The sequence below is a fragment of the Rhinopithecus roxellana genome, chromosome 9, assembly GCF_007565055.1.
Source record: "Rhinopithecus roxellana isolate Shanxi Qingling chromosome 9, ASM756505v1, whole genome shotgun sequence".
Lineage (NCBI taxonomy): Eukaryota > Metazoa > Chordata > Mammalia > Primates > Cercopithecidae > Rhinopithecus > Rhinopithecus roxellana.
The window spans coordinates 91,735,644-91,750,956 of NC_044557.1; the positions used below are offsets into that span (position 1 = coordinate 91,735,644).

Consider the following 15,313-nt stretch of genomic DNA (forward strand, 5'->3'; position numbering starts at 1 on the left):
AAACACATGCTAAAGCACCTTGTTTAGAGATGTATACATGGATGGCATTGTTTTTAATGGCAAAAACCGTAATTACTTTTGCATCAACCTAATACTTTTTTATTTCATTATTGTTTTGCCTACCATGTATGCATATCTGAACCACATCTAACTAATTTTTTAAAATCACTTTTTGTAGAGACAGAGTCTCGCTGTGTTGCCCAGGCTGGTCTTGAACTCCTGGGCTCCAGGAATCCTCTCACCTTGGCCCCCTGGCTAGCTGGGACTACAAGGAGGACGTGTGCCCCATGTCTAGCTAATTAAAAAAAATTTTTTTGTAGAGACAGAGTCTCAGTGTGTTTCCCAGACTGGTCTTGAACTCCTGGGCTTAACCATTTCTCCCACCTCAGCCTCCCCAACTGTTGGGATTATAGGTGTGAGCCACTGCACCTGGCCTTGTATATTTGTTTTGAAGTTTGCTTCTTTACCCAGAGTTATATTGGTCAGACTGACCAGTTCTCACGTGTAGCCCTAGTTCACTCATTTCTTTGCAGCACATATGCCATTGTGTGAAATAAGACTCCCCCATGTGAACCTAGCATGATGTTATTATTCATTCAATTGCAGTGAATAATTGGGTTCTTTCTGTTTTGTTGCTTTTATGAGCTCAGCTGCTCTGGACTCATGACACGTGTGTCCTGGTATGCTTGCCCACCAGTTTCTCCAAGATACATACACCCACAGAGGACTTGCAGGCTCTGGGATATGCACAGCTTCAGCTTCGCTAGGTGATGCTCAGTTGTTTTCCAAAGTGGTTGCACCAGTTTGCAGCAGCATGCATTCGCCTCTCTTGGTCCATATCTTGGTGTGAACTTTCCGTGTTGCCAGTCTGGTGGCTGTGCACTGACCTTCTATGTGGTTTTACTTTTATCTTCATGATTGTTAATGAGGCTGAGCCCTTTTCATGTTTTTCAGCTGCTTGGATTTCTTTACTTTCTTTTACTCTCCTTCCCTCCCTCCTCCACCTTCTTTTCTAGTAAACTGTCTGTTCAACTGGTTTTTCATTTTTCTATTGGGAGATTTTGTTGTTTTCTTACTTGTCTTCGGGAATTCTTTATCTCTAAGTGTGGGTCATTTTTGGTTATGTGTTAGGGATACAGTTTATCCTTATTTGTCTTTTCTTCACTTTCTCTGTGATGTCTCTTAAAGTTCTTAAATTTAATGTTGTTTTTTTAAAAATAAAACCATTTTAACCAGATTTTTAGCTTTTTTCTTTTGTTGTTGTTGTTGTTGTTGTTAGGAGGTTTTGCTGGACTAACTGCACATGAATCGTTAACAGAAAGAGGCAGGCAATCTTCCTTTTTCTTTTAGCCACATAACTGTATTTGAGCGTCTGCCTATGCTGGGCACTGCACTGGCTGCCGGGGGAGCATAGGTGAGTGGGTTCTCACATGGCCTGTATTCTCAAAGGATTTGCAGCCTGTAGAGGGCAGACGTGGAGAGGCAGGTGGCAGTTACACCATAGCAGGGTTCGTGCCACAGCTTTACCATCTGCTGGGGGACAGATGAGAAGAACTTCCATCTTCCTGGGAGAGTTAGGGAAAATTTCAGGGTGAAGGTGGAGCGAGTAAAGAGCAAGCTGAGGCTCATGAAGAATGGATGGGGGCCTAGCTGATGAACTTTCCCACTCTCAGTACCACAAGACAATGGGTCAACATTTTTAGTAACTTGGGGATAAAGAAAATCTTGAACTCATCAAATTTGGCTCAAATCTGTGAAGCATAATAACATTGTCTTCTTTCAAAGCATAAGAGGGGGCATTGTTTTAAGTGGGGAGGTGGGTATTTATACAATGTCATCCCATGATTTATGCTTTGGGGATCTAAGGCTTGATGCGTTGCTTGGAATGAATGGGTCAGCGTTGAATCCAACGTGATCAACTTGTTCATTCAGACAGGTTTTGCTGATTTTCACTGTCAATGGCATGTTTCACTAGATAACCATAGCCCCTTCTCACTTTGGTGTCATCTAGTATTAGAATCAATAGATTCTTTCTCGAGGATATTGAGGGGAAGATACACAGAGCCTGACCCAAGGAACTCAATAGAATAGAGCAATGTCAGAAGAACAGAAGTGGATGCCTGCACACAACAGTTGAGAGATCCACTAAGGGGCAGGAACAGCTTCCTGTGTGCTGAAGTTGTCCTGAAAGTTAGTGAAGTAGACAAAGCAGGTGGGGAGTGTTCTTAATGAAAAAGGAATGGCTTACAAACAGGAGTGGCGGCTGCAGGAGTGAGATGGTTTGGAGCAAGCTCCTGCACATCTCTCAGTGTGCCTGGCTGACTATCACAGAGAGGTGTGGGCAGGTCATCTGGGGATTTGTACATGATCCCATCTTTTCTGTGCAGTAGCTGCGTGTGCCTGGCTGACTATCACAGAGAGGTGTGGGCAGGTCATCTGGGGATTTGTACATGACCCCATCTCTTCTTCTGTGCAGGAATTGCATATGCCTGGCTGAGTGTCACAGAGAGGTATGGGCAGGTTATTTGGGGCTTGGTACATGCTCTCCTTCCCCTGCCCCCCCTGCCCTCACTTCTGTACAGTACCTGCATGTACTTGGCTCACTATTATAGAGAGGTGTGGACAGGTCATCTGGGGCTCTCCACAGGCTCTGGCAGACCTTGAAGTCTCTGAGTGGGGGGTGGGGGGGGGGGAGCTGATAAAGATGCTTGTTGTGTGAGATCATGTCCTATGCAGCAACATGGATCAAGCTGGAGGCCATTATCCTAAGTGAATTAGTGTGAGAACACAAAACTAAATACCACATATTGTCACTTATACGTGGGTACTTACTGAGTACACATGGACACAAGGAAGGGAACAGTACACACTGGGGCCTGCTTGAGGCTGGTGGGAGGAGGATGGGGATTGAAAAACTACCTGTTGGGTATTATGCTAATTACGGTAACAAAATTATCTGTACACCAAATCCCTGTGACATGCAATTTACCCATGTGACAAATCTGCACATGTACCCCTTGAGCCTAAAATTAAAGTTAGAAGGAAAAGAAAGACACTTGTTATAGAGAGAATGGCAGGATCAAGACTAGGGTAAGAAGGGCAGTTTGGAGACTTGACTTTGGTCCAGGACACAGCTGCCTCAGGGAAATCTGCTGATGGGGTGATGGGGTGTTCTGGATAGAGGGAGAGTGAGAATACAAATGAGAAAGGAGCAGTATGGTTCAAGTCCATTGACCGAAGATGACCATGGAGAGGGATGTGGTCAGAGAAGTGGGCAGGTCTGGATCAGGCAGGCCTTGTAGAGAAGAAAGTTACCAGCTGGCCTGGCCTTCAAGGTCCTGGCATCTGGGAGGGAGGAGGTAAGATGTAAACATTCAGGACCTCTAGTAGAAGGTGGTGAACGAGGTAAGAGGATTTAGTGGAATGCCTGTGAGTGTGGTGCCAGCCACCTCCAGTTCGTAACATACTGCTTGGCATGTAGTAAATGCTCAGCAGAGACTTTATTTATGAGTAAAGATAAGAGATCTTTTTGGAAAGAAATGGCAGCATGATTTGGCACTTAATTTTTATGTGAGGTGATGGCATATTTTGCCTATTTTTCTTATCTTTCAGTGGATCATGGTTGATTGATCCTGTGATTGTCATTCTTCAAACTTAGACCCTGGCATTAATTTCTCCATTCTCTTCCTTTCCCTCTGTCTCTCTTTTCTTTCCTTTTTTCTTTCTTCCTTTCCTCATCTCTTTTTTTGTGTGTGTCTTTTTACTTGTGGTAAATGAAGATTAACTGATGATTGGCTTGTATTAGTCCATTTTCTGTTGCTTATAACATAATACTTGAAACTGGGTAATTTATAAAGAAAATGAATTTATTTCTCACAGTTCTGGAGGCTGTGAAGTTCAGGGTCAAGGGGCTGCATCTGGTTGAGAGCCTTCTTGCTGGTGGGGACTCTGCAGAGTCCCAAGGCAGTGCAGGATATCTCATGGTGAGGGGGCTGAGTGTGTTCGTGTGCTAGTGCATGTCCCCTTCCTCTTCTTAATAAAGCCACCAATTCCTTTCCCATGACAACCCATTAATCCGTCAATCGTTGAATGGGTAAATCCATTCATGAGGACAGAGCCCTGATAATTCAGTCACATCTTAAATGCCCAAACTCTCAATACCCCTCAATGCTCAATAATATTACATTTCAACATGAGTTCTGGAGGGAAAAATATTCAAACTATATGCATGGCTATCTCCAAATCTGAAGTCCAAGATTTTCCTTAAGGTCACATGAGGAAGCCCTGACAGAGCCTGCTGTCCTGGCCAGCACATGGAACCCAGTGCCCGGAGTCCTGCTGGGCCTGCGAGAACTGGCCCCTCTCCCCTCTGGTGCCAGTGGGCAGGGCCACTTGATCCACGGAACCCTGAGCACATTTTCGTGAGCCTAAAAAATGATCCCAAACTGCAGGAAAACTACAAAATCAAGATGAACAAATGCCTACAGGCCAAAGTTTAGCTTAACTGATGGTTAAATATAGTTCATAACAACTTCATGACACTTGAAATCTGTTCTTTAGGTTCGAGTGTTTTCACTTTTTCAGAATTTCCCAGTCCGCTAGATGGCCATTGAGGAATAAAGGCATATGACAGTGACGGTTAGTGTTTCTAAGTGACTTAACATGCAATGTTATGAAAGTCTTTTTACTTATATTTACAGGAGTGAGTCCAGGGCAGTTGATGTATGAGTGGGTACAGTTTAATTGGGTCATGGTGGTGTAGGTGGGACTTTTTGTAGCCTTTGAAGGTGGTGGAGGGACTCTGTGCCTCCATGCGCGGGCAGGCAGCCTCCCACACAGGGTCCCAGGCCATATGAAGAGAAGAGCTTCTCTAGAAGGGAAGGGAATGTTCTTGTCATAGGGAAAATTGAGAGGACACCCACCAGGAGGTTTCTCGGAGCCTCAGATGACCACATTTGATGGGGGAATAAAAATGTGGGAACATTTTAAAAGGAACATTTAAAAGAGATAGAGCCCGTAAAACCAGCCAATCCTGAGGGCTGAGGTGATGTGTGAGAGGGAGGAGATGGAGCTCCAGACTCCAGACTCCCCTGATCCTCTCACCTACTGTCTGTCCTCTCTTGTCCTTCTTCCGAGCCCATCTCCTGTTGGCTGCCTGCCCCTGCACCCCAGGGTGCTGTTCCAATCCTGCTTATCTTCTCACTTTATACACTCTCTTTCTATGGCTGCGTTCAGTCTTAGGGCATCTGCTAGTTTCCTGTGCTAATATGCTAATGAACTGATTAAAGACCACAGTAGTGAGGCCTATGGTGTTTTATGATTCTCAAAGCACAGTCGTGCTCTGTTTTTGGTGCCCCATCTAAACTCCATCAGGTAGGCAGGGAAGGTTTGCTGTCCCATTTCACAGATACGGAATCAAAAGCAGTGGAGGTGTAATGACTTGGTTAGGGTGACTCCACTGTTAGTGGTGGGCCTAACGCCTGACGCTCTTCTCCTGCTCCTGGTTCATTCATGCTGCCGCACTCCATTCTTCTACCCTTGCTTGACATAGAATGCAATCATGTCCTTGAGAAGGTCCTTCTGTGTTGTAAAGGTGTCCGCATTCTAATAACACCACTTCTGTCTATCAGCAGTGTATAAATAATCTTGTACCAACCAGTCCACTTCATGTAGGTCCTAACCATTACATGGCCTTTTTCTGCATTTGAATCCAAATTTTCTGATACCAGGTGGGTGGTTAGTCTCCTTCTGTATGTCTGTCTCTGTCTGTATCTTGATTACTACACCAGCCAGGTTGTTAAACTAAGGTTGAAATAGTGATGTGTGGCCTCAGGTTTCACACACTAGTGTCATCTGGCACTTTCTGTGTGGCCTTTATTCTTCTTCACCCTCTCCAAGGTAGGCCTGTCAACAGAGGGGCGGATTCACATCTGATCTTTGAGCCTTTTGATATATGTGCCACCTTAATACCATGCTTGGTTGCACAAATTAGACTGCAAAAACCTTACCTGATGACAGCCTTCTTGCTTGCTGTGAAGAGGAGCCAACAGAGCAACTCCTCCTTTTACCAAAAAGCCATCCTCTACATTGCAGTCAGTTGCCAATGTCACGACCTTGCACATTACCTCATCACCAGCTTCTCATCTGCTTTACAACGTTCCTCTAGGTCTGTTCCTTGATGCCGATGGGAAATGCGATCACTTTAATGTAGTTAAAGGTTTTTAGATGTCTTCTGATCAGGCTTTTCAGAACCCAGTTTCATGTGTGAGATATGATTCCCTGTCCTCTTCTATTCTCTTTCTTTCTATTTAAAGAACCAAAACAGCAAATTCTCAAATTATGAAAATGTGTATTTTACCAGCTTTTTATTTTTAAGAGGCAATAGGGTCTCACTCTGTCACCCAGACTTTTACTATGGTGGTGACATCTTGCTTGCTTTCTTGACATAAAAATAAGGACTTAAAGAATTTCAGCTTTAACAAATCTTCACTGTACCTCTTTTTAATCTTCTTCTTTTTTTTTTTTTTTCCCGACAGGGTCTCATTTTGTCATCCAGGCTGGAATACAGGGGCGCAATCTTAGCTCACTGTGACCTCTGCCTCCCAGATTCGAGCAATTCTCGTGCCTCAGCCCCACAAATAGCTGGGACTACAGGCATGTATCACCATGCCTGGCTAATTTTTGTACTTTTAGTAGAGAAAGGGTTTCGCCATGTTACCCAGGCCAGTCTCAAACTCCTGACCTCAAGTGATCCACCCACCTCAGCCTCCCAAAGTGCTGGGATTACAGGTGTGAGTCACTGTGCCTGGCCCAATGTACCTTCTGAGAAAGATTTTTTTTTTGATGCCACCTTTTGGAAAAAGGAACATGACCAAAAACCCAACCTGTGCTCCTCATCTTTTCTCCTTGACTTGCTGAAGCCTGACTTTTGCGTTTCTCATGCTGCTGGACCTCTTCTTGGTAGGTTACCGGTGCCAACCCCGATTGCCAGGTCCAGTGGACACTGGGGAAGCCCCTTCCTGTTGGATTTCTTAGAGCACTCAGCTCCGTTATCCTCCCCTACCTGGAGGACCTTATTCCTCAGATCCCATGATTCCACACTCCCCTGATCCCCACACCTGCTATCCTCTGTCATCCTTCTTCCAAGTCCACCTCCTTTTGCCTGCCTGCTCCTATATTCCAGGGTGCTGTTCCAATCCTTTTTCTCTTCTCACTTGATATACTCTTTTCCATGACCACACTCAGTCTTAGGACCTCTACTAGTTGCCTGTGCTCTGATCTGTGTTTGCAGCCCAGAGCTGTCCTCTGAGTTCTAGACCCACCCTGTGGGATGTTCAGAGTTCTAGGAATACACCCTCTCCCTCCCATTATCCATATAACTTCCTTTTTGCTGGTGGCCTTCCTTGCCTTCTGCCATCCATGCTGGAAGCTTGGGAGTCATCCTAGAGGCTCCACCTCCTCCCTCTCACACATCATTCCAGCCATCAGGTCTGGCTGATTTTACCTTCTTCATCTCTCTTAAATGTTGTCTTCTTTTCCCATATTTTTATTCCCCTGCCTCATTTTAGGCGTTTAGTATCTCTCGTCCATGCCACTGCAGTTAACTGGATAATTGATTCCCTGCCTCCAGTCTTGTTCCTTTCAAGTCCATTTTCCATTTAACTCCCAAGTATCCAGAGTGATATTTCAAAATGGGAAGTTGGCCATTGTCCTGCCTGACACCTCCCAGGGGCTCCCATTGCCTAACATTACTTTCCTGACCCAGCACACAGCACACTGTGTTGACCTGGCTGGTATTGACCCTCGTCTTCTCCTCTGCCCAGTCCTTGCCTCATAGTGATAGCCCAGTAACTGCCCACATCTCTCCCGGTCGACCGTGGGGTTCCTTGGTCTAGAGGTTGATACTTAGATCTGGATCACCTTATGTCCAGGAGACCCAAGAATACCAACCCGTGCCCCTCTCAGTTGGAGTTTTAGGGGGCTATGTGCTAGGGGAAAAATCGGCCAATGGAAAACCAGATGATCTCTTTATTGTTGGCTGGTCCTAGGGCCCCATATCTGATGCAAATCAAGTAGCCAGGCTAGGAGACCGTGAAACTTTGGCAAGTCTCTAAACCATTCTGTGTTTCAGTTTTCTTTTTTTTTTTTTTTTTTTTTTTTTGAGACGGAGTCTCGCTTTGTCGCCCAGGCTGGAGTGCAGTGGCACCATCTCGGCTCACTGCAAGCTCCGCCTCCTGAGTTCACGCCATTCTCCTGCCTCAGCCTCCGAGTAGCTGGGACTACAGACACGCACCACCATGCCTGGCTAATTTTTTGTATTTTTAGTAGAGACGGGGTTTCACCATGTTAGCCAGGATGGTCTCGATCTCCTGACCTAGTGATCCGCCCGCCTCGGCCTCCCAAAGTGCTGGGATTACAGGCGTGAGCCACCGCGCCCGGTCTGTCTCAGTTTCCTTACCTGTAAAAATGAAGATAATAATTGCACGTACCGTATGAGTTTGATGTAAGACTTATAGGAATTAATCCATGCAAAACATTGAGAGCTATCTGGCATATAGTAGCTATCAGTGAAAATGAGAGAAATCAGTAATATTTATCATGTTAGATCTCATTACTTTGGTTAAGAACTTCTGTGCAACACTGAATAATAGCTATGCTGATGAGCTCCCTGTCTTGCTTTTTGGACCACGATAAGAACTTCGATGTTGCATTCCAAATGAGCTATGGAGCCAGTTTATATCTTCAGGACAGAATTCAGCTCTAGGCTGAATTCTGTCCTGAAAGCTCTGAATAAATAACTTCCCTTTTGAGATCTAGTGTCATTTGTTGTTTGCAAGTTTCTGACTTAGAAACCAAGTTCTATGATTTAGTTTGCCCGGATAGTGTTTAATCTTTGGAGTTGATATTTAAGTCCCCAAATGTGTATATATTTAGGGAATCACAAATCTGCCTCATTCACCATGTATCCCTGGGGATCAGAGGACAGTCAGAGGTCAGTAAATACATGCTTCATAAATGAAACCTTGAGACTTGCAGTATTGATAAGGCAGCAGGCTTTATGTCTGGCAGTGGCTTACCGATGCTATTCCCTCCCTCTGCCTGTCTCCTCCCCTGCGTCAGCCCCAGGAGAATTCTCTGCTGGCCTGTGGCAGTGCCTCACATATCAGATCTTGTTTTGCTTGAAGAGCCTAGATGGGGCTCAGTTCCCACACTTCGGGAGAGAAGATCCCCAGCAGAAAATGGGTGGTAATGGACTTCATGCAGAGGTTCTAATGGATATAAAGGATAGAAGCAAGACCAATGAAGGAAAGAGACTGGGAGGTTTATCTTCCTAACTCCCCCTGTACTGTTCAGCAGTGAAAAGACTGCTGGGATATGTTTTGAACCCCCTGCATCAAAGCAGAGACTAAGTAGACAGCATACTGCTGGAGAGGCTACAGAAGGAAGTCTTCCATGGAGAGAAAGATTTCTCCAAGTCAAGTGTTTCTTTCAACTCTCAGAATTGAAAATTTTCATAGAAATTGCTAGCTCAGAGACTGAATCCTCATTTGGGCTCTCACGTACATTTTTTGCCAATATGCTCACATTTTGGCAATTTTTCTTCTCATTAGCAATTCTGCCAATGGATGGGCATGGGGAAGGAAAGGAGCTGAACTCACAGGAAGCTGTTTATCTGCTCTGCTGCAAGAAGGGTGAAATTGGCTCTTGAGTCTGAAGCTAGGTTTGCAGGACCATTTCTTATTTTCATCACCCTTTTTCTTCCTGCGTTTTATGCCCACTGACTGCCCGATGCTGGCGACATAGCATTTTCACTTTTTGATTTCTGTGTAAATGCTAACATTCCAAAAATAATATCTTCATGCTGTTTGCTTATTTAGAGATGAAAGCACTTGAAAATGGTTTAACTTTTATTTTAGCTTTGCAGTAATCATATATTAGAATTTTAGACCTTTTGTTCTCTATGCACTAGATAGATGAGAAAGCCAGACACATTTTGCCTTTGTTCCAGGTCCTTTTGTTTAGTAAATGCTCTGGGCCAAACTCCAAGGATTCCTTACCCGAGGGACTTAATGTAGAAACCCAGCACGTACGGTTCGGCACAGAGCATACGGTAACCAGAGTGTGAGCCTTGGTGTAGGGTGACGTCCCTGGGGAATGTTTTAGAGCTGGTTGACCGACCAGATTAACTGCCCTGTATCTTTCCAAGAATGGCCCTTCTGGGGATGGCAGTATTCCCTTTATAGGCTGGGAGGGTCTCCTTCTCTGTGCTGGAGACAGAGAGGAGGACAGGGGCGCTCTGGAAAGGCTTCCCAGGAAGGTTGGACAAGACTCCGTGATCAGTTGAATAGTAAGAAAGAAGGAAAAATGAAAGATTGCTGTGGGTTTCTGTCTTTGATGACTAACTGATTTTGCAGAAAGATATGAGTCCAAAGTTTAAGGGGCCTATAGAACATCCCTGCGGAGATACCTGGAAGGCAGTTGAAAATTCCCATCTATGGTTCAGGAGAGAGGACCCAGCAAAACATATAGATCCACCAATCAGCAATGCAAAAATGGTAATTGGAATCAGAGCAGAAGAACAAATCCAGCCCAAGACCAGCACGTTAGAAAGATCCAGCATTTGACATTAAGCCTGTGTTGCAGATCTCATAAATAAGTCTAGAAAGCTGAGCCATGGCAGAACCTGGTGACAGTGGCATGACGATGTCATACCTGCCACAGTGGGATAGGGCAGCCAGCCTAAGGAGATGGGATGGAGGAGCATGAGGTCTGAGCAGAAGGCACCCCCAGGAGTTGCTTGCTAGGAGATGGCAGAGGCCTGAGAAAGGGAGGTGACAGCGTGAAGGCTGAAGGGGGAACTGCTCTTGGAGCAGGTGGTGGGCAAGGGGCCTACGAGGAAGGAGTATGACTTAGGCAGGGGGTGAGGTGGAAGATTTTCCTCTTCATTTTCTTCTTTTCCCTCCCTCCTCTCTCGCTCTCTCTCTTTCTCTGTCTCCCTCTCTCCCTCTCCCCCCTCCCTTTCCTTCTCTCTCTCTCTCTCTTTTTTTTTTTTTGAGACGGAGTCTCGCTCTGTCGCCCAGGCTGGAGTGCAGTGGCCGGATCTCAGCTCACTACAAGCTCCACCTCCCGGGTTTACGCCATTCTCCTGCCTCAGCCTCCCAAGTAGCTGGGACTACAGGTGCCTGCCACCTCGCCCGGCTAGTTTTTTGTATGTTTTAGTAGAGACGGGGTTTCACTGTGTTAGCCAGGATGGTCTCAATCTCCTGACTTCGTGATCCGCCCGTCTCGGCCTCCCAAAGTGCTGGGATTGCAGGCTTGAGCTACCGCGCCCGGCCTCTCCCTCTCCCCCTTCTCTCTCTCCCTCTCCCTCCTCCTCCCCTTCTCCCTCTCTCCCATCTGCCTCTATGGGAAGACTGCATCCCAGTTTTATACTTGAAGGGAAGAAACCGTGAAAGAGGGACTGATCTAAGCTTCTAAGATGAGAGGACATTTTCTCTACTGTTGGTGTACTTCACATTCAGACATTTCTGTTGCTGGTTTAGCTCTTATAGGCAACAGTGATGAAAAGATAGATGAATTGGACAGTCAAGGAGTAAAGGTATTGTTTGAGGTCTTAATAGATGCAGTGGTACATCAGCTTCCAGATGCCCGGTAAGAATTGTGATAGAATTGCTGATAAAAATCAGTAAGAAATGCTTTGCACGGCATTTTAGGTATCAGTTTATATGATACCATTTAATTCTCACAACAACCTTATGACATGGGCATGATCCTCATTTGCCTCATGTAAAGATCCATGCTAAGAGAAGTTTCACGACTTGCCTGAGGTTCTATCATTGGTCAAGGCCAGAGGTGTGGCTGGACTTGCTCCATCTGAGTCCCCTGCACCAGGCAGAGTGCTGCTCCCATTTTGGCTGCTGCATGCTCTTCTGCTCCTCCTGGGCTAGAAGGCTGCTGGGTCATCAAACAGGCCCTGAATGACCCTGGAGCACTGTCAGAATCATACAGCATGTGGATTACAGGGGCATGCTGGCGGCTCCTGACCAGGGGCCGTGGCATGGAATTTGGCAGTGATGGAGATGCACATCCATTGAGCAGCCAAAGGCCAGGTCTCATTGAGCTTCCCCAGGGGCCCAGCAGGCGCCTCTTTCCCCAGCCCCACTATTTATGCAGCCTCCAAAGCATTGTGCCAGGGGAAAGACAAGGCTGCATGACTCATTTGTGGCCTCATCCCAAAAGTGCCTTGTCTTGACCAGGTGGGCGTGAGAAATAGACTTTACCTGCTAGACTTCTCTAATGGTTGACACTTGCGTGTGCCCGTGCTTGCAGGCAAATACTGCGGAGGAATTCATTTAGCTAAAGAAGCAAATACAGTGACGCATCACTGAGTAGCAGGGATACGTTCTGAGAAATGCGTCCTTAAGCAAACTCTTAGTTGTAGAACATCATAGAATGTACTTACACAGATGTAGAAGGTATAGCCTACTTGCGCTTGCAGGCTGTATGGTAGAACCTACTGCTGTGACCGCTGCTGTATGTGCAGTCTGAGGTTGAGTGAAACATCATTATGTGACTCCTGACTGTATATCAGGGAACTAACTGTAATGAGAGCTACTTTTAATGTCATTCACTTAAAAAAAGATAGATTACTGTATTGCTTTTTTTGTCTTCTTCTTGAACAAAAACTAAATTCTGAGGTGGATGAAAACAGAAAAGAAGTAACAAAAGCAAATTCATTTAGTAGAGACAGCTCCTCCTCTGAGGCACCTTGTCTCGGTCCCTTGGTTGATCACTGCAGAGGCAGGTCTCAGCATTCTTGCCTTAGTGGTTTTCCCTAGAACATATCACAGGTGATGGGGCCTGCTCATCTTAGACCTTCTGGGTGTCAGATGCTCATCAGGTGGGAGCAGTAGCGAAGGCAGACATCTGGGGCCCACCTTCTCTAATGCCTCCTCATTGTCCCCACAGCCTTTCCGCTGTGCCCATTGCCATTACTCCTGCAACATATCTGGCTCTCTGAAGCGGCACTACAACAGGAAGCACCCCAACGAGGAGTATGCCAACGTGGGCACCGGGGAGCTGGCGGCAGAGGTGCTCATCCAGCAAGGTAGGCAAGGGGCCAGCAAGCTGGGGCCCTGCCTGCTTCCTTCTATACCAAGTCCCCCAGTGGGAAGAGCTGCTGACATCCTGCAGTTCAGTTCTCACACATAAATGTGCCAGTGATGTTCATTCTTCCTTGTCATCATTGTTGTCATCATCATCCTTATCGTTGTCAGCATGACTTCCTGCCTGGTTAGTATTATAACAACCTTAGTGGAAGTCTAAAATGACAAGTGAAAATTCATCCACAGATTCTACTACCCTCAGCAATGCTTATTTGTCAGCATTGCCTTCCATTCTGTGTCGGTGCATAAAGTTCGCAGAGATGAAAGTTCAGTTGTCTTTCTTTACTTCACATTAACAGAAACATTTTGTTTTTCTTTGGTACATTGTCTTCCTAATTATGACTTCTAAGGGCTTTTTGTAATTCAATATTGAATGGAAACACTGACAATTCTGTTATGGAACATTGTGGGGTTTTTAGATTTTTTCTTTCTTTGCAGTTATAACTAATGCTATTGTAGGCATATTTATAGGTGAACTTTTTTGGATTATCTAAAAATATTTATTGAGTAAGCTTGTTACTTATTCATCCTGAAAAGAAAAAAAGGCATTCCAGAACATTTAAACTAATGAGAATTGATGAAAACCTCTTTTCATTTTAAATTATTACAACTTTGTGGGGTTTTTTGTTGTTTTATTTCAGTAAATAATCACATTCCCACTTGAGAGGGCTTAGCTTATGTGTTGTTACCATACAGAGAATTCTGTTGTATTTATATCTACACTTCAATAATTCAGCTAAAAAATGATTGCAGCACACTGTTTACTGCTCCTCTTTCCTAAGTCCTGTGACTATTTGAAGCTGAAGACAGATTTAGAAATCTGCCCCCAGTAAACAGAGATGTGGAATTGTAGACTGCTGCAGCTGGGGAGGCTTCGAGTTTTGTTTCAGCGTGAAGCTCCGCTTGCTGTAATAGCCATGAAATGCATCTTAATGTAAAACAAATGAATTGACTCTATCCTTCAGCACTTTCCGTGACAGGGCTGATGCACGGAAATAGATGAGCAGCACAGAAGACTCAGGATAATTTTAAAGCCATCCATCTGGGGGTAATGGTGAGCTTGCGTCTTCGTTTTCTTAATGGCAGTTTTATGGAGCTGGGGAGCAGGATATGCCGTGGGGAGGGCCCTGGCTCCAATTTGCATTCTTCTTTTTTGGCTGCGCCATCTTGGGCAAGCTCTCAGGCCCTTCACCTGTAGAATGGAGTTCACAGCAGTCATCTTCCACAATGGTGGAGAGGATTAAATGAAAAAACACGTGCATGCAGTACATGTTCAGTCCTTGCTTTTGTATATTTTTTTCTGAACATCTCTAGGACTTGTGGAGCCATCACATTATTTTTTATGACCCACGCCAGTGCCCCATGTCCAGGAATCACAGAGGGGAGAATAGATTGGCTTACAGCCCCAGTAAATAACTGGAGTTGCAGGTTAGGGATTCTTTTTCACATCCTTCACACTCTTGGGTTGGATTGCCAGAAAATAGATGTTTACTGTGGCTGTTGGGACAGGCGTGAGGATCTGAGTGATGATACCATCATTGCCCTGTGCTTCCAAACTTTCATCATTGCCTTGCGAAAAGTGTGCTGAGGTTGAACTGTTTCATGCCCTAAGTTTCCAGTTAACTTCCTAAGACTCTCTGTAATCAGTCGCCATTCCCTGACAGGAGCAGGGTTTTATATTTTATCTTTGCAGGGGTGCTTTTGGTTCCTCTTTCAGAGATACACATACACACACACACACGCACACACACACAGATACATATTCACAGTTGTTCTTAGGCATCCATGGGGGATTGGTTCCAGGACCCTCCGCAGATACCACAATCCACAGATGGCTCAAGTCCATTATATAAAATGGCGTAGTGTTTGGGTATAGCCTACACACATCCTCCTATGTACTTTAAATCATCTCCAGATTACTTATAATAATTTATACAATGTAAATGCCATGTGAGTAGTTATTATAGTTTGGTTTTTAATTTATGTTATTTTTGATTTTTGTATTGTTATTTTTTATTTATTTTTCCTGAATATTTTCAATCTGCAGTTGGTTGAACCCATGGATATGGTGGGCCATCTGTGCATATATATAGATGTATCATTTGCATATGCAAATGTACTTGTATGCATATGTATATATATATATG

The 15,313-nt window shown here is 45.0% G+C and overlaps 1 protein-coding gene across 2 annotated transcripts in view; it reads left to right on the forward strand.

Annotated features, from left to right (window-relative positions):
• The window catches only part of ZFAT (zinc finger and AT-hook domain containing), a 239,570-nt gene that overhangs the window by 170,940 nt on the left and 53,317 nt on the right, over positions 1–15,313 (forward strand). For both annotated transcript variants that reach the window (XR_004059297.1, XM_010380280.2), the window contains one exon: positions 12,970–13,108. Coding sequence is in view for 1 of the 2 variants with exons in the window: in XM_010380280.2 (XP_010378582.1) it covers positions 12,970–13,108 (139 nt within the window). In the remaining variant the exon portion in view is untranslated. The remainder of the gene's footprint in view (positions 1–12,969; positions 13,109–15,313) is intronic.